The sequence below is a fragment of the Acartia tonsa genome, chromosome 7 (assembly GCF_053477335.1).
Source record: "Acartia tonsa isolate MP-2025a chromosome 7, ASM5347733v1, whole genome shotgun sequence".
NCBI lineage: Eukaryota > Metazoa > Arthropoda > Copepoda > Calanoida > Acartiidae > Acartia > Acartia tonsa.
In genome coordinates this window covers 15,256,711-15,276,334 of record NC_137266.1, presented here as the reverse complement: position 1 = coordinate 15,276,334, position 19,624 = coordinate 15,256,711, and the positions used below count along the sequence as shown (strand labels likewise).

General features: G+C 31.8%; 2 protein-coding genes across 2 annotated transcripts; one reads left to right on the top strand and one right to left on the bottom strand.

The window, feature by feature from the left end:
- Positions 1-1,279: 1,279 nt before the first annotated feature.
- Positions 1,280-3,610, top strand: LOC145324412 (polyamine deacetylase HDAC10-like). Its single transcript, XM_080167002.1, has 6 exons — positions 1,280-1,457; positions 1,705-1,752; positions 1,966-2,051; positions 2,163-2,286; positions 2,483-2,531; positions 3,530-3,610. The coding sequence occupies exons 1-6, from the start codon at positions 1,354-1,356 to the stop codon at positions 3,608-3,610; spliced, it is 492 nt and encodes a 163-aa protein (XP_080023128.1). The 5' UTR covers positions 1,280-1,353.
- Positions 3,611-6,529: 2,919 nt separating this feature from the next.
- Positions 6,530-17,864, bottom strand: LOC145324151 (synaptotagmin-1-like). Its single transcript, XM_080166777.1, has 13 exons — positions 17,810-17,864; positions 17,597-17,659; positions 17,290-17,359; positions 17,015-17,091; positions 16,794-16,880; positions 11,745-11,825; positions 11,465-11,508; positions 11,296-11,350; positions 7,895-7,948; positions 7,344-7,416; positions 7,156-7,238; positions 6,956-7,045; positions 6,530-6,673 (listed from the first exon to the last, which is right to left on the bottom strand). Exons 1-13 carry the CDS (start codon positions 17,843-17,845, stop codon positions 6,584-6,586), a joined length of 903 nt encoding a protein of 300 aa, XP_080022903.1. The 5' UTR covers positions 17,846-17,864; the 3' UTR covers positions 6,530-6,583.
- Positions 17,865-19,624: the final 1,760 nt, after the last annotated feature.

Below are 19,624 nucleotides of genomic sequence, written 5' to 3'. Positions count from 1 at the left end.
TCTACCTCAAATTTTAAAATGTATTTTTAAATCAATTTATTAACTAGAATATAGAAAAGAAATTACATTAGATTGTACAGAGTATTAGAGGGGGTTCTTTTCCTCTGTACTTTTTTAAACCTGTGTACATTATTGGTCTGTTAATTGTCAATAACCATATTTATGTTTTCTAAACTATTGTATACTTAGATTTAGTTTCAAAACTTTTCTATAAATAAATCCATCAGTATGGTTTTAATATGGTGGCTGACTTACTTAATAAAAAAAATAACTAAACTCATATTTTTGCCTAAAACTAATTAATTACTAGCAAGAAGCAATTAACAAAACTAATATTAAGCAATTTTAAATATGTTTAGCTTTAGACAGACAGATATATTTTATGTTTGATACAATGTCTTTGGATAATATTATCCTTGTTTTAACACTTATTTCTTATCATTGTTCAACGGAAACCCTACAAGATCCAGACTTTTCATGTAGTATCTTGTATATATGATTCAGTGATGTATGTTTTATACGAATAATTTATTTCTATGTAAGGATGTCTGTGTGTCTGTTTAAAGCTTAGATCTAGCCATCCGCTTAACGATATGTCTCTCCTTAACAGTGAATCTTCTTCTTAGATTATAATTTCTTTAGAGGCAAATTCTGCACCGTCCAAGAGTAAGTGTAGGGGTAGCTTACCCCCCCCCCCCCTCAACATTTCCCTAGGGCCTAGATGTTTCTAGTAATATTTAAGTTACAGTTTAAACCTAATCAACCCTTCCTTTTCCTAATATATAGCCCAAGAAAAACGTATTTAGGGGAGAGGTTATTAGATTTATTTGAATGGATTGAAGAAAATGCGTAGTCTATTCATTTCAGACTTTAATTAATCTACCTTTGATAATGTGTTTTTGTTTAGTCACTGGCATTTAATCAAGACACTTTCTCTCAGTTGTTTTAAGGCACCTAAAGGTGTATGTACTTCAAAAACAACAATATCCATAAAATTATCAGATTTTACATTAAATTCATGCCCAATTATTAAAGAAATCACCTATGTTTATCATAAATTTAATGTTTCAATCATGTTTAAATTTGTAATAGCAAATCAACATGTGATCGGGTAGTTGATATAAACATGATTACAAATCTACCTATATTAGTTACTAGTGACTCCCCCCTATGAGCCTCTAGAGGCATCTGAGGGAAGGAGGGTGGAAGGTTTCCGTCGAACATTAATTACTTTATATTCAAAATTTTAACAGTATAAAAATTAAGGCAGAATTTAGCGAGATTGTAAACTTCGACCAGATGATAATAATCATAATGACCCATATATATATTTTTCAATATTGAAAGATTACAATGGGAACTGCTATTGCCTATGATGATGTGATGGGTGAATATTTTTGTAAATGGGACTCCACATATGTAGAGAATCCGGACAGATGGAAATGTGTTAAACAAAGGTAAATAAAGCTTTAAACTCTAAAGTCTTAATTATAAGAAGATGTAATGTAACCAGTTTAGATCAAAAAGACATTGCAGCAAAAGATCTTTAGATAATGTTATCTGACTTATCAGATTACTATTTAAAATTATTTAAATGTATAATTATTGGAATATGTAACCATTTTAGATCAAAAATCATTGCAATAAAGAATTTTTAGATATTTTTATAAAATAATAGTTTCAAATTGTAAAATATTTTTTAAGGTGTGAACAGTTGGGTTTACTGGAAAGATGTGAGAAATTACCATCAAGGTATATTTTATCTACTTGTTAATTATGTATTTCTTGTAATATAGAATGTAAACAACAATAATGTCGAAGTTTTTTGTTGAGTGGGGGGGGGGGAATTCGATGTAGCTTAAACCTTATTAGGATTGCTATTGCAACGGCCAACGTAGGTTATGAAAGTAGCAAATCATGCATAACTTAACTTATTCAATGCAATTTTTAAAAAAAATTACACAGGAATGCTACAGAGGAAGAGTTGCTCCTATGTCACTCTACAAAACTGGTCAAAACGCTTGAAAAATCTGCAACTCATGATACAGAAGGTATTGTAAAGTATTAAAGTATTGTAAATTTGATTTTTATTTAGCAAATATTTTAAATTTTAAAAAATAATTTATCAAAAAAAAAGTTAGTGACTTATCTACATGTTTTAGGTTTGAAGACACTGTCATCTAACTATGATTGTTTGTATATTCATGAAAAGAGTGAATTGGCGGCTAAAGTGTCAGCTGCAGCTGCCATTGACCTTGCTGATGCTGTTTACTCTGGTCAATTCAGGTAGAAAAAATCTAAATATATTAATTTTTCTATGTCTTTATTTTTCCATTTTTGTCATTTTTACTTTTTTGTAAAAAGACAAAATTTAAATTTTAAAATTTTTTCTGTTCATTGTTTTTATATTACATTCTTTATTTAGAACCTTAGTAAGACGACATTCTTTATATATTAAATTTTGAAAATATAACAAATATAGGAATGGAATGGGTATTCTGAGGCCACCAGGACATCATGCTATGTATGAGGTATTCAAATTTCATTAATGTAAGGAATGAAGTATTTACAAGGACTTTTAAGAATCAAAACAATTGATCATATTTTCTTTCTTGATTGTAATATTTAATAGAAAACAAAAAAAAATAATAGAAGCACTCAAGTTGTAATGACAAATAATTAGTCAACATTAATAATGTATAATTTAATTTCAACCAAATATATTTGATAAGTAATGGCTCATATAAAATTACATATCATGTATCTATAATACAAAGTATAATGATGTCTGTCCGTCCGTCTGTCCATCTAGCCGTCCGTCCGTTCGTCCGTCTGAAGCTTAATATCTAGGTAACCACTGAAGTGATTAAATTTTACTCTTCAGGGTATATATCTATTGGTCCTGTGGTGGTTTTAAGCTATTTTCTTGGGGGTTGGGACATCCATAACCCCCCCAAAAATGAAATTTTTTTATGTTTTTATATATTTTTATACATTTTTATATTTTTTGTTTTTATATTTTTATTACATTTTTTTATTTATTTCTATTTTTTTATACTTTTATATTTTAAATTTTTTTCTTTTTGAATTTCTTTTCTTCTTTTAAACTTTGTTTTATCAAATTAAAAAGATTGTGAAACCTTCCTTCTCCTGTAGGGGCGAAGCCCCAAGAAGGCTAATAGCAAAGAAATTTTTAAAAACATTAAAAAAGATAAAAAATCGAAGGTTTTAAAACTATAAATCAATATAAATGAATATAAAAAGTTATAAAGAAGTATAAAAAGTTATAAAATGTTATAAAATACAGAAAACATCTAAAAAAAATAGAAATTTTTTTTTCAATTCTCCCCTGAACCTTTAGGAAAAAAAGCCCCTAGAGGCTGGGGGCGAAGCCGCTAGTAATTCATTTAGTACATAGGTTCAAATAAGTATCATGATACTAATCTTATATCTATTGTTTATTCAGTATTTGTTAAAGTTCAAAATAGGAATATATTACAAATATTTTTTGACAAACTATATTTTTCAGGACTTTTGTGGATACTGCTACCTAAACAACATTGCCCTGGCAACTAAACATCTACTTAAGGAAGAATTTTATTTTTTATAGTATCACAAATATACTCAAGTGTGAAGCAATAAAAAAATTTAAAATCTAATTCTTGTTTTTCAACGAATATTTAAAAAAAAATCTATTGTACAGAAAGGAGCCAAAAAGCTTGCTATAGTAGACTGGGATGTTCACCATGGTCAAGGAACTCAAAGACAATTTTACAATGATCCAAGAGTTCTTTATATTTCAATTCATAGGTACAAAACTTTTTATCTTTTATTCTTGATATAAACTTCTCTCTTTTGATAATATTTACCATAACCTCGTGAGGACGGGATTCTCCTTCCATTTAAGTGATAATCAAGAGAATCCAGAGCATCATCTATGTGTAATGGGATGCAATACTCTAAAACCCAAGGATATTAGGTTCCACAATACAACCATCAGACAACCAACCTTTTTATTGCACGATCTTTGTCTGAGAAGTCCTAACTGTGCATAGGAGTGTGTTGTGCCTGTTTATTGGCCAAGGCATTCCCCCTACTCTTACTATTTATTGCGCGCACCTGACATAGCAGCAGTAGGAACTATTTTCAATGTCTATAGTTATGACGCAGTATTGGCCCGAGATTCGAACCTATCACGTCCCAGGCCACGAGCAGATGCGCTACGTGTTAAGCCATGATCGCAGGTCTTTAGATAATATTTAGTATCTCAGCTCATAAATGTACTTATTATGATATGTAATTTTCTAGTTTTAAATATATGATTATTTTTCAGGTATGAGCATGGTTATTGGTGGCCTAATCTACCTGAATCTAACTTTACAGCTATTGGAGAAGGAGATGGCAAAGGATTCAACATAAATATTCCACTAAATGTAACAGGTATTCTTTTTAATTTTGTTTTGCACAAAATTCAACATTAAACTTGTATGGTTGTTTAATCTAAACATAAATATATTGACATTGTAAGTTTTGCTTATCAAGGTAATGGAAATACAGAGTACATGGCTTTTTGGCATCAGATTATTCTACCAATTCTGTTTGAATATCAACCAGAAATGGTCTTAGTCAGGTAAAACCATAGTTGATTTACTAGTACACACTTAATTAGCCAATTTACAATAAGAATAGTTAGGCTTTGATAATGAATCACTAAAATTTACTAAATTTTTTTTTGCAAATTTACTAGAAAATTTAATAGTTTATCCAATTTTTAGTGCTGGATATGATCCTGCAGTTGGTTGCCCTGAAGGTGAACAAAATGTTACCCCTGCTTGCTTTGCACATTTTACAAAGTAATTTTATCTTTTAGCGAGTAACAAGTTTAGCTTTCTTAACAAATATAATATTATCTAATTGAGTCTATTTCATCAAGAAATAGTTTTACATATGATTTTCAATAGGTCTATAATGGGACTTAATAATGGAAAAGTATTGGCCTTGTTAGAGGGAGGCTATTTTCTTCCATCTCTTCAAGAGTCTGCTGCATTAACACTCAAAACACTCCTTGGAGATCCAGTGCCTGTTCTCTTAGAAAATTTAGGTATAACATAATTTTATTGCTTTAGTAGTTTGTATAATCATATTACAAACATATTTTTTATTTGAATTGAGTTATTTTCATAATCTATTATTCAGGCGATCCAAAGGACACATCCATTGAAACAATTGACAATGTCAGGTATATTAATAAATGCATACATTTGAATAATTAAACAATTACAAAAAAAATATTATATGATATTTTAGAGCAGTATTATCTGATCACTGGGACTGTTTCTCAGTCTATAAAGACTTTGAGCCCTCTGTCCAAACCTGGAAAGGCCCAGAAGTACCTGATTCTGCACCCTATGATGTCATGTGCCCAACACCTCCTAGGAATAAAGCAATTATTATGGTTTACTGACTAATTTAAAGTTAGAATCTAATAAAATATCATTATTATCATAATTTGAAACTATGATTTAATAAAATTCAAATTAGAATGATTATTTTCAACTATTACCTATTTAAACATGCTCAATAGTAAAAGTGATGCTTTAATATTGACAGGAGTAAGGAAGAAGAACAACACTATCATAACTTAGCTCAGAACCTCATTGACAACACACCTTTTCTTACATTTGAAGAAACTTTTACTGATGCTGATGTTAACTTTCAAGGAAATTCTATGATTTGAAACAAAAATTTGTAATAAAAATATATTACTTTAGCTTAAAAAAGGACTCTAATGTTATTCTAAATTCAAATCATAAATTTGTATTTATTGCTTCAGATACCTTAGAAAAGTTCAAAGCTTATGAAGTTCAAGTGATTCTTACAACAGAAAATCTAAATAAAGTGTTTGGAAGTGCTCTGGATGAGAAAAATTGTCTGTTTCTTAAAATAGATGACTCTGAAAATCTGATGAAAGTCAACAGCTTCAATTCAAACAATGACAAAAACACCATAGACTGCTCACAAGTATTGATAGATGGGAAAACATTGTTTACGGATATACTTCCTATGGTATACAAGAATATTCCAATCATGATTGGATTGGAAATTAATAAAGAAGATTTCAGGTAAGATCCTAAAATATACATAATTTTATATAAAATTTTGTAATTTTCTAAACTTTCCAAATCACCAAAAAATTATTAAGAATAAGAAATTATTTTTACAGAACCAATGAGCTGGAAAATTTAAAATTACTGATAAACCAGCTGAAACCAATAGCATATGGAAGAATAATCATATCGGCAGAAGATAAAAACTTAAAAGGGACAATAAAACAAATATTTATATAATATTTGTATATCACTTTTTTGCTATAGTCGGCCATTTTTTTTGAATTATCATTTATTTATCATATATTTGATCACACTAAAATGTTTGTTAATATTTTGATATTATTGGCATATCGATTTCTGTATGATGTAATAAACATTTAGATATTTTAACTTGCATTTAGCCAATGATTAATAAACAATTTAAACAACTAAGTATATTACAAAAAAAAACAAGTATAAGTAAACAATTATTATTAATTGTCATAATCAGATTTAAGATGAATACTTCTAAACTTGATTGCCTTTCCTGGATTTTCCAGAGCTACTCTGATGTCCTGTGTGCACTAAAAAAAGGATTAATAGTAGAAACAAGGTATACAACATTCATTAAACAAATCCGAAGGAAGGGCAAACAAAGATGCCTTACTTCTAATTGTACCTTGTCATCCTAGGAATCACTATTACCTAATTAGATCAATAATATTATACAAAATTTGTTGTCAAAAACGCTGTACATTCCTTTTGGATTCGAAAAAAGAGTTGGTGTGCTTCTTTAATTTGACCTATTTTAAACTTTAAAAATGATCTAAAAATATTGTATAAGAAGTTCCAAATATTGAGGATACCTGTCCAATAAAATCTCCTTTAGTTTCATTATCATCAAAATCAAATACTTCAAATTGAAGTCTTCCTGTTAAACATTCTTCATGATCAAACTAAAAAGAATGAATAGTATTTTGAATGTTATGATATTTTCCTTCTACTTCCTACTAAAAAAACGTCAATTCTTTACAAATTTTTGTTTTAGTATTTTTATGATTCTTACATCATAGAATTCAAAGCTCTCATCAAATCTTGGATTGAGATTATCATTGATAACTCGGGTGGTCTTTTGATGTTTTTTTATTCCTAAAAGAAAACTTTATTAAATCTTATTTATTTTAACTTCTCTTGCTTAACTTTATAAATTATTATTGTTTGTAAATATTATACATATTTATATGATTGTGTTACCTGCTATGATTGATACAATAACATATGGATCAGATTTGTCCCCAAGAGGTCCAAGGTCCAAATTAGGCAAGTCCTGGATAAGAATGTAATTACTTGTGTAGTTTATGTAGTAGATTGTAAAAATAAGGTCAGATTAATTATCCAATAAAACAAACATGATATATAATCTATAATACAAAGTAGAACGATGTCTGTCCGTCTGTCTGTCAGTCTGAAGCTTAAATTCTCGGTAACCGCTGAACCGAATGGGCTCTACTCTTCAGAGAATATACCTACTGGTCCTGTGGTGGTTTTAAGATATTTTCTTGGGGGGTGGGACACCCCCAACTCCCCCAAAAACAAAAAAATCCTCCCCCTTATTTTTTATTTTGCTCTGCTACAGGCTGCCGCAGGCTGCATTTTTTTTTTTTTTTTTTTTTTGTTGAAGGTTTCCACACTTTTTTTACCATCTCTTGGGGCAAAGCCCCTAGAGGCTAGGAGCGAAGCCGCTAGTATATTATATTTTGCTAAAAAGAATAAGGTGAAATAGTTTTCTAAAACAAAATGGTTACCTCACATTTCATGACTTTAACTTTCAGTAAATTGTCTTGTGGATAATAAGCCAACTAAAATAAATAATCTAAATAATACAAAATAATTTCAATTTGAACAAAGTTTTAAATTGATAGGGTTATAATTTTGTTTTGAATTTGAAATAGAGGATGAAAAAACTTTCAATCAGACTCCTTAATGTCTATGTTCAACTAGAACTTTGAATTTGTTGTTATTTGTAATGATACTTTAACACACCAACATTAGATTACCCCCACCCAGGGACATCCAAGGGGAGAGGGGGGGTAGGTTAGATATACCACACTTCTGGGATCTTGCTGAGTCAAGTATCAACTGTTGGGAATATCAAAGGATGACTCCATGCAAAATTTGAGCCGGATCCGGCCAAAACCGGCCGTGAATTTTATGAAAAACCGGTTTTTTCCGGTTTTTAGGGGGTATCTGTAAATCGATTCAGCTGGAGCAAAACCGGTTAGAAGTATAAAAAATTTTACTTCACATGAAATTTAGCCAATGCAATTGCCTACAAAAATGTACTTCATCATCAACTTGATTGGACAACTTTTTCCCCTCCTAAATGTCCATTAAAACCTCGGAAACGGCAAAAATCGCCAAAAATCACGCCTTCGGCGGCAAATAACGGCTAAACGGTCAGCCGGAGGCGAATGAAACATAAATAAAGAAATGTCTGCCTCAAAAAGTTGTTCAACATCAAAGAGATGCTTGAAGTCTCTAAAACGACTCCTTCCCCTCCTTTAAGGGGAAAAACTGAAAAAACGTGATTTTCAAAAGTATGCCCACTTCGTGGGTGTGGGGGGCACTGAACCCGTCACCCCAGGGTCACCAAATATAAAGTCTAGGCGGCCCACAATGCTGAATTTTCACCAAGTGAAAGTCTTGTGTCATTATCTCTTATGAGAAAAAAGTTATTAATTAATTAAAATTTCAAATTGTGATTTTTTGATGGATTTCTTTGATGAAATGACAGGCCGGTCAATTTTTGGGCCATTTTTTGCGGTTTTTGGGCCGTCACGCCCAAACGGTTTGAGATAATCTCACGGGACCTTTTGCCCGACCTAAGCCTGGTTATTTGTAAGGTCTAAGAAAAAAAAATCCCGGATTGGATGAAGCACGACGTCGCTGCGTGCCGTCAAAAATCGCTGGTCGGCTCATTTTGCCCCCTCAAACCCTCACCTCATGCCATTTTTCTGTGTAAAGATTATAATCATAATCTTTTGCGTAAGTCTGTTTTTTTTCCTAGACCTCACAAATAACCAGACTTAGGTTGGGCAAAAGGTCCCGTGAGATTATCTCAAACCGTTATCTCAAATCCATCAAAAATCACAATTTGAAATTTTAATTAATTAATAACTTTTTTCTCATAAGAGATAATGACACAAGACTTTCACTTGGTGAAAATTCAGCATTGTGGGCCGCCTAGACTTTATATTTGGTGACCCTGGGGTGAAGGGTTCAGTGCCCCCCACACCCACGAAGTGGGCATACTTTTGAAAATCACGTTTTTTCAGTTTTTCCCCTTAAAGGAGGGGAAGGAGTCGTTTTAGAGACTTCAAGCATCTCTTTGATGTTGAACAACTGTTTGAGGCAGACATTTCTTTATTTATGTTTCATTCGCCTCCGGCTGACCGTTTAGCCGTTATTTGCCGCCGAAGGCGTGATTTTTGGCGATTTTTGCCGTTTCCGAGGTTTTAATGGACATTTAGGAGGGGAAAGAGTTGTCCAATCAAGTTGATGATGAAGTTCATTTTTGTAGGCAATTGCATTGGCTAAATTTCATGTGAAGTAAAATTTTTTGTACCTCTAACCGGTTTTGCTCCAGCTGAATCGATTTACAGATACCCCCTAAAAACCGGAAAAAACCGGTTTTTCATAAAATTCACGGCCGGTTTTGGCCGGATCCGGCTCAAATTTTGCATGGAGTCATCCTTTGATATTCCCAACAGTTGATACTTGACTCAGCAAGATCCCAGAAAAGTGTGGTATATCTAGGGTAGGTGGTGATTATTTCCTCCCTCAAGAAAAAGCTTAGACGTCCTTGCCTCTATTTTATAAAGATTACCCCCCCCCCCCGCTAGATATACCACACTTTTCTGGGATCTTGCTGAGTCAAGTATCAACTGTTGGGAATATCAAAGGATGACTCCATGCAAAATTTGAGCCGGATCCGGCCAAAACCGGCCGTGAATTTTATAAAAATGGACATTTAGGAGGGGAAAGAGTTGTCCAATCAAGTTGATGATGAAGTACATTTTTGTAGGCAATTGCATTGGCTAAATTTCATGTGAAGTAAAATTTTTTGTACCTCCAACCGGTTTTGCTCCAGCTGAATCGATTTACAGATACCCCCTAAAAACCGGAAAAAACCGGTTTTTTATAAAATTCACGGCCGGTTTTGGCCGGATCCGGCTCAAATTTTGCATGGAGTCATCCTTTGATATTCCCAACAGTTGATACTTGACTCAGCAAGATCCCAGAAAAGTGTGGTATATCTACCCCCCCCCCCTCCCCAAATTATAATTTTCGAATTTTTACCCCCCCACCACAAAAAAAAATATAAAAAAATCTTGGACGTCCTTTCCCAAACCCCCTCCAAAATACTTTGAATCCCCTCATTTTACCAACCCCTCCCTCAAACCATAAAGCTTGGACGTGCTTGATTTAACCCTTTACAGTCAGGCCCCTTGCCGCACCTTAATCGGTCGGGAGAGGGGGGGGGGCGTTCAACGCCCCCCCCTATTATCTCAGTTCCTATTAGAGCTAAAGGGCTAACTTTTTTTGTGCAAGTCCCCTGTTTGATAATGAATTTCCGACCTTTTAATAGTCAATGTCAATTTTCGCTTCCTTCACCCTTTTATTTAACAACCTTTGTTTTTAGGTCTTTTTTTACTTAAAAATTTCAAACGGCTGTAATTTTCTTATTTTTGAAGCTAGAAGAACAATTTTTTTCCAGAAAATGTTTATCTTTATGTAAATTTTACATTAGAAATATCAAAATATAAATTTTAGCGGCAGCAGCTGTACTTGGCAGCTGCCAGCCGCCGCAGTGAAAGTGACTTGAACACCTGTATTTCATATAAGGATGTACCACTAGAGGATATTTTAGTATTATGGTATGATAAAATGCTTTGTTTTAGTCAAAAAAATATTTCTGCTCTTTACCTGAATGACCCTGCCAGGTTTGCTGGCATCCTGTGCCCGCCAGGATGGAGATATTAAAAAAATTACAACTCTCAGTTATGTGTCATACCCACACTTAAAAAGTCACGCAGTTTGGGCTCTTTATCTTTCACACACAGAAAATGAGATAGAAAAAACCGGATGGGGGGGCGTTCAATGCCTCCCCCCCCCCCGACCGTTAAGGGTTAAGATTTATAGATACCTTGTATGTAATTGTACCTCTTCTTGGTCTGTATCCATTATTATCATCTGGAGCACTATAACAAATAGTAAAAACAAAAACATAATTATTTTTACAAAAACCTCCTAAAAGAATTAGAAACCTATACTGAGACAAATATTTTATATCAATTAAATAACTCAATGTTTACCTTCCATGAGGGGCATGCGGTATGAACACCTGAGACTTCAATGGCTATAAAAATAAAAAAATGTAAGTAAAATTATTTCAGTAACCTTTTTCATATACATTCTTTTTTCATGTTTACATTATATATCATATACATATTGCATTGATGTATTATGGCATTTGTTGCTTTAGTAGAATATATTATTTTATTAGAATATTTATCAAACTTAAAAGTACTCCTGCACAACAGGTACTTAAATTTTTCACATAACAATGAATGTTATGATAAAAGAGAGACTTACTGGAGTCACATAGATAGGTTTCAGAGGCATCACATATTCTTGTGTTCTATCCATCATACTCACTTCTATCAAAAGCCTTGCCTAAAATTAAGTCTAATATTATAAATCTCTTAACATCTCTATATAAACACTAGAAAATTGTTAATAATGTTTTTCCCTCTCTTTATTTTTCCTCTTTTGTTGTAGTTTGTATTTGAAAAAGAAATTAATTAAATTTTCAGAAAATATTTAGCCCTCACTGACATTGGCCTTATATTTTCTTATGTCAAGAACTTATTAATAATTTATGTGGTTTAATTGGTAGAAAGCAAACATTTACAATAAAATTTTTACAATTTTTTTTTCTTAAATAATTTGCTATATTCCTGTTTAAATTTAAATTCTAGAGTGAATAAAAAATTAGAAAAACAACTATTTTTGGTTTTTAGAAGATCCAAAAAAAAATACTCATAAAATCTGTTGTGTCTCTTTTTAGTTGTTGTTTGTATTTAAACTAAATTAAATAAATTAGATTTTGAGTATATACTTAGCCCTTCTTGACCTCGTTAAATCTATATTTATTATGTCAATAATTTAGCCAATTTTTTATGTTGATTTATTGTGGAAAGATAAACATTCTTTCTACCTAATATTATTTGATTAGAATGTTACTAATTTTTATTTTTGCATAATATGAATTATTTTACAAAATATTTGCCATACTGATATTCAAATTAAAGTTCTATAGTGAAAAAATAAATATAAAAAGTAAAAAGATAAGTTAGTTCTTAGTAAAAAAGTAGAGCCACCCTAAAATTACTACCCATACTATTTAAACATTATAAAGGATTAAAGCATTAATTAGAAAGCATTTAACAAACAAAAAAATGCTCAATACACATTTTACCTCCACTATGAACAAGTTAAGCATATTGAAGATATTAGTTTTTACTATTTCACTCTCAATTTTTCTTTTACAAATGAAAATATCTCTTCATAACCTAGCAGATCCTCCCATTGTTACAACTGAAGAAAGATTCAACATTAAGGACATTGTTCCCCCTGTTATAACAATGTGTCCACAAGACCAGATTGATGGAGATAAAATAAAGACTTTGGGCTACATGGATTATAGAAATTTGCTGAAAGGAAATACAGAAAATGGAACTAACAGAAATATTAGCTTCTGGAATATTTTTGATGATGCTTTGAAATACTCCCCTGAAAATTTTACAGTCAAATTATTAAGCAGGTAAAGGGCCAGTCATTCTGCCAAACCATGCTTGAAATCTGATTTTCTTAGATTATCATATTGAACATGATTAGCAAAACAGGCAACCTTTGGCAGATTTAAGATAGGTTAGAGTAAAAAGTATATTTAACACTACTTTAAAGTTAAAAAAATCCGTTGGAAAAGAGTTAACCATTTATTTATTTAAAGTTTTTGTTTCTATAAATTAGTTCAAAATATTTTGGATCTTCTTATTTCAAAATTTATACAGCTAGTGTACATTTTCAACGATTATGTTAATATAAAGCCACTGCAACAGAGGTTTAGTTGATATTTTTCTTAATTATTTGGTAGAATGACAGGCCTCGTTCTGTTATTTAGAACTGGATCTACAAACAAGTACACATACACAAGTGACGTCAGCTTTAACAGAAAGTTTTATGCTCTCTTTGGTTATTGTTGGCAAATTTCAAATTACAAGCTTTTAAGTGACTTAAGGTTTATAGAAAATGAAGGCAATCTGACATTTAATATATTCCTGACAGATAGTTTGATGATAACAAAACCTGGTTTAGACTTATCACAATATATAGGAAAAGATATTGTTTTAGACAGTAGATCTTATGAAAGTTACTTTATCGAACTCGAAAAATACTCCAATTACAACCCTAAAAAACCAGATGAATGTAAGGAATATGCTGAAAATGAATACCAAAATTGTGTTAATACAGCAATAAACCAAATGTTGACCAATGAATTTGCTGACTCTTTGATATGCAACCCAGCTTGGCTCAGAATTGAAAATGCTTGTCAAGACATGAATTGGAAAAATCCAAACCTTACAGTTACAAAAAGCAAAGAGCTGGATAAAAAACTCATGAATATTATGAAAATGGAACTAGAAGAATTGAAGTTTATTTGCAAACCACCGTGTGTAGTTACCAGGGCTAATATTCGGACTGGAAGAAGTAAAGACTATCTTGGAGTTGGGAGAAACACTCCAAGAGGATTTGGAATAACTCTGATTTTTGATGAAACTGTTAAGTACTCTAAAGCAATCATTGGATATGGCTTCTAAAATTTTTTGATAGATTTTGGCAGTAGTGTTGGTCTTTGGTTTGGAATATCTGCGATAGGTAAACTTTTATTTAACCCTATTCATGGGGGGAAGGGGGGGTTGCCTCTCATTGTAATTGTATGAAAGTTGGTTACAAAAATTTTCCGACTTTTTAAACAGTACAAATATGCAACTGTTCTTGAAAATCTTAGCGGCCTAAACACATATCTATAATACAAAGTAGCTTTATGTCTGTCTGTCCGTCCGTCTGAAGCTTAAGATCTCGGTAACCACTGAACCGATCGGATTCTACTCTTCAGGGTATATACTTATTGGTCCTGCGGTGGTCTTAAGCTATTTTCTTGGGGGGTGGGACACCCCCAACCCCCCAAAAAACAAAAAAAATTCTTCCCCCATTTTTATTTCCGAATTTTGCAAATTCGTAATTTAATCGCTATTTTTTTTTATTACGAATTTTGCGAATTCGTTATTTAATCGAGAAAATGTTTTCCTGCTGGGTAGGGGCGAAAATTTGCGATCCGTTCTGCTGGGTAAGTAATAGAATAGGGTTGGGCCGGATACCGGATATTAAAACTTTCTGGTTACAGGATATCCGGCTGGTTTTTGACGCCGGATATCCGGTAATTTGCCGGATATCGAACGTTGGTTAGATATCCGGTCGGAACCTGATATCCGACATTAGAAATCAGCCGGATATCCGGTATCCGGCCAAAAAAGTATCCGGCCCAACCCTATAATAGAAGATGTAATTACACCTCTTGGGGCAAAGCCCCTAGAGGCTAGGGGCGAAGCCGCTAGTGTTATATAAGACAACTAGCGGCTGCGCCCCTATCATCTAGGGGCTCTGTATTTCAAGAGCTAGAAAATGACAAAAAATGGCCTAAAACCATTCCAGGATATAAATCCGGAAATAAAATAGCCTAAAACCATCCTGGGAGATGTTTGAAGGTTCCTTGAAAAGGAGAACTAAATCAGTTCAGTGGTTAGTGAGATCCTTCGTTACAAAGAAAAAAAAAGCTTATTACTTTATATATTAGGATAACAGAAGTTCCTGATACCTTTAGTTCCGCTAATTTTAAGTGGCCATAAAATCAAAACTTTTTTATCACTTTTCTATTTCCCTTTAATCTAGGGACTAGGACAAAAACTGTGGACTTCTATAAACTTGGTTAATTGAGAATATTCAAGCTAACATCATTATGCACCTATAATACTTATTCAGATTTTCTACTGTTATCGCCGTTTTTAACGGTAAAAAAACATAGCCACGGCAGTAAAATTAATTCCAATCTTTCTGTATTTAACAACTGAACAACTTCGCTTTTGAGTGTGTCTTTATATCTTTTATAGTTTCCTACACAGAAGGAGAGTGTTTAGTTCCCTTCTCACCCCCTGGAATAGTAATTTTTCTTACACTACCTTTAATAAGGTTAAAAGCTAATCAAAATAAATTTACTTGCCTAGGGTCATACTAAAATATATATCAGATAATATTAGTTATTTCTCGCATCGTATTATAAACATCTTTCCGCTGATATATAATGTACAATTATACGATTAAAACCAGTTTTTTTAGGCCCGAGATGCGTAAGGGACAGGCTATAATCTTATGGTTGTATACTTTTATTTTCATAGAATATAATCCGGTGCTAGACATATTTTTTTGTATGGATAAGAACCGGTTCTAATCCACTAATTCTTTGTTTTTCAGAGACTTTTAACATGATGGTGAAGATAGAACATAAATTATTTAGATAATTTTACACTTTCATGTATAATTTTTAGGTTTGACTGATCTTGTGCAACAACTGTTTTCAATGTTTAAATATGTTTGGAATAAATTCATTTAGAAGAAAGTGTAAATTTGGAGTTTCTTAGATTTATAGACAATAAGCCCAGGGCTAGACTACAAAGTATTTGCTGAATTTAATCCGCAAAGAACTCAATGCATAATAGTTATGAAATGACCAGCAGCTTCTGTGAAGCTAACATGCGGCTGTCAAGCCCTAGTAAATTCCTACACAAAATAATTTGTGATTTTTATTTCAGTGTTGAAATTAAAGGTTTTTGTATTTTTCGAATAAGTCACCTCAAAGTTCAAAAGTCATTTTTGAGCAAACAATGGCTAAAAGTATTGTTTTTGAAATATTTTTTCCGTCTTCGCTGAGCAATGGAGACATTTTTAAAAATTATCTGTTATTGTAATCATCCAAATATAGTTGTCTTTTTTATGCATAGGCACGCTGTCATTTTTGTGTAAGAATATTATTAACTTTATCATTGTACTGTAACTAATCTTTATCAATTTTATTGTTTGATTGTGATTAATCATTTAATGTATAGATGTTCTTTTCGTATTTCTTATAAAATATATTTTCCTTTTCATTTCACTTTTTAATCTTTACTATGGTTTTGAAAAAAAGGCTATACTAGGTTTGGTAACACCGCCCCCTGCTGCCCCTTAAAACAAGTGAATGTATAAGTATTTTCTCACATTCATTCGAATCCGGTGGATAAGAACCGGTTCTCATCCATACGAAAAAAAAACTATGTCTTACATCGTATTATATGATCCATAATATAAAAATGTACAATCATAGGATTAAATCTTATAATTGTACATTCTATATCCGCGGAAAGCTGTTTATAATTCGATGTGAGAAATAACTATTAGCTTAAAGTCTTAAGGTACCACATTAAAGCAAATTGACAGTTTACCTAAAGGTGTAGTGTACACAAATCAATCAGTATAAATACTGACCTCTCCAATTTCATCATCATTTTTCTTGTTATCATCAGAATCAAACACTTGAAGCACCAACTCTCTTGACTCACCACTTCTTGGCAACTTTTAAAAAAAGAAGAAGCTTAATCTCCTAAATATTTTTCTTCTAAATATTATGTTTGTTTAAATTATTGGGTTTTTTTTGAGAAAAACACTTTTGGACAGACTTGTCTTTGGTTTTTTAAAATTAGCATTACCATAAATGCAAAGTTTCTGTTGAAGACAGGATTCAAATCATCTTTCACAGTATCAGTCCTTATTCCATTTTCTTCACCTTTATTTAAATGTTTTAGTAGTAAAGCTTTTACCTAAAAAATCAATAATTTTATATTTTGTTTGAACTTTGATCATAAGTTAATTACCATTAACTTATCCTTTCATACTTGAGGAAAAATGGTCTTTCAACTTTACTTGTTTTGTGACTGACGATCAAATTAATATATTTATAGAGTCACTACAAATAGATATCAACCTGGTAGAAGAAAAACTTTGACATAAGGATCACTTAAGGTTCCATCATCTTCATCCATATTTGGTATGTTCTAAAACACAATTGTTAAATAATTTTTAAGGAAATGTGTTTGCTTCCATTTTTTTTCTCTTGGGAGGGTGAGGTACCTTCCCCAAAAAATAAACATTTCCAGTGCCTATGATCCCTATATGGGCGATCAATATTGGTTTAGTGGTTAGCAAAATCCTTTACTCCATATATCATATTATTTTTATATAAGGATAAAAAGTTGTGCAGAATTCTAACTTTTTTAACTAAAAATGATTACCTCACATTTGATGAGTAGGATATCTATCTTCATATAATCAGGTGAGATGATTTCTTTCGTAACCTTAACAGATAAAAACTAAGAGCTTAACCTTAGAACAGGATAGGCCGCCTTTCAAACCTTAATTTTAATTCATATTCGGCAACAGATTTACACTTAGTTTGATCTATACTTCCTGAGAAATTATTAGCAGGTATTTACTGTTAAATGTACCGTAAAATTGATGGTTCCGAGATACGGGTCTCCCATATTGGTGATATTTTAATCTGAAATGAACAGTCGATCCATGGTTAACTACATATATTAAGACAACAATTTATCTAAGAAATCAATAAAATGTTAGATATGTCAAAGCAAATAATGGTATTTTGACGAAGGAGTTTTATGAGACATATAAAAAATCAAAGGTTTGAAGGACCTTATTCGAGCTCCCTTTACAGTCCCTATGAAGGGATGTAGAATGTACGTGATATTATGACAGGGGAAACATTGTCGTCAATTTAGGTTGCTAACATGGACATCTTATAATTAGTCAATTCCTTCATCCAGTAGGAGGGGATGTGATAGGTTAAATGGGGTTGATGTGAAGGATCGTAATTTAAGTCAGCTACAAGTTTCACTTAGAGTATTAGAGTACATGTTAATATATAGATAATATTAATGATAAATCCATTTTCCTAAGATTTCAACAAAAGTAGAAATTAAGGAAGGTTAAAGTATATAACATGGCTTTCATTGGCTAATAAAATATCATTCAATAGAACTTTGTTCAAATATTGTTTAGTTGCTACTGAAGAATGTTTGTAAAAACATTTTTTTAGTGATAACAGATATTTTCTCATTAATTAATAGCAAAGATAACAACAATGATGATAATGTCAATAGGCATCAAATTACAGGGAGGTCAATCAAATATTCCTTGAAATGCCATGAAATCCAGATTTATCCAAAAAATTTGAAGATAAATGTAAACGGTAATAAAATTTAGAAAACTATAAAATAAGAAAAAAAACATTCATTGAAAATTAGATTATTAGTACATCAGACTGACATAACCATTCTGTAATAAATTACTAAAAATATCCCTGGAACTCGTTCAACCCATATTCCTAAAGTTTAAATGCCACTATAAATCCAAGGGTTCTTAGATTGTTTATTACACAAATATCACAATAAAGTTTTTATCTATGAAATAATATTTTTTGGAGAAAAAAAGATTTTTAAAACCAGCCATCTCATAACAAATATATCCGTCTGCTATATTCAAAACTAACACAGCGAGTTAGTGGCATTTGATGTGCTAGTACTATAAGTCAGTCAGAACCTGCTAAATTCTTGCACATTCCCTTTAAGCCAGTACCAAAAGTCTGAGACTCCTAAAAATTAAATATTCGATCCATTGTCCCCTCCCTTACTCCCTTGTAAGGAATGCATATTTTTCAAAAAATCTTCACAAAAAAATTCTGAATAATACATTCAGATGCCAAGAAAATTATATTTTAGTTTTATTATTTATGAAAGTGTAGTTGGAGTAATTATAAAAATAAACTTTACAAGAAAAGTTCATAAAAGATAACAGAAATTATAATTTACACAGTTAAATAAATATAATTAAAATAAGATAAGAAACTCAACTTAATAAAAGCAGGGATTGACAGATGTTCTGTCAGGGAGCGGAATTCACTGCGACAGTGTGAAGTTTTAGCTAAATACATTGAGAGTGTCTGCTGCCTAGAGCTAGACGGTAAGGCTTAGGCCCAGATTTGCACCATTTTAGCTAAATATGTTGGTAAACACAAAATAGGAATTTACTAAATATTGAGATATCAAAATTTCGGGTATAGTCCCTTTCGTGGCAACACATCTTAAGGGGCGATTCTTCGTACTTTTTACAGTAGCTTTTCTCCTATTTCTAGTCCCTGCAGGGGGCTCTTACCCTGCGGGGCCAATTGCCTAACACTGTGGGGCAATCACCTAACCCAATTTAACCTAACCATACCTAAAATAACCTTTAAAAAGCCATTTTAG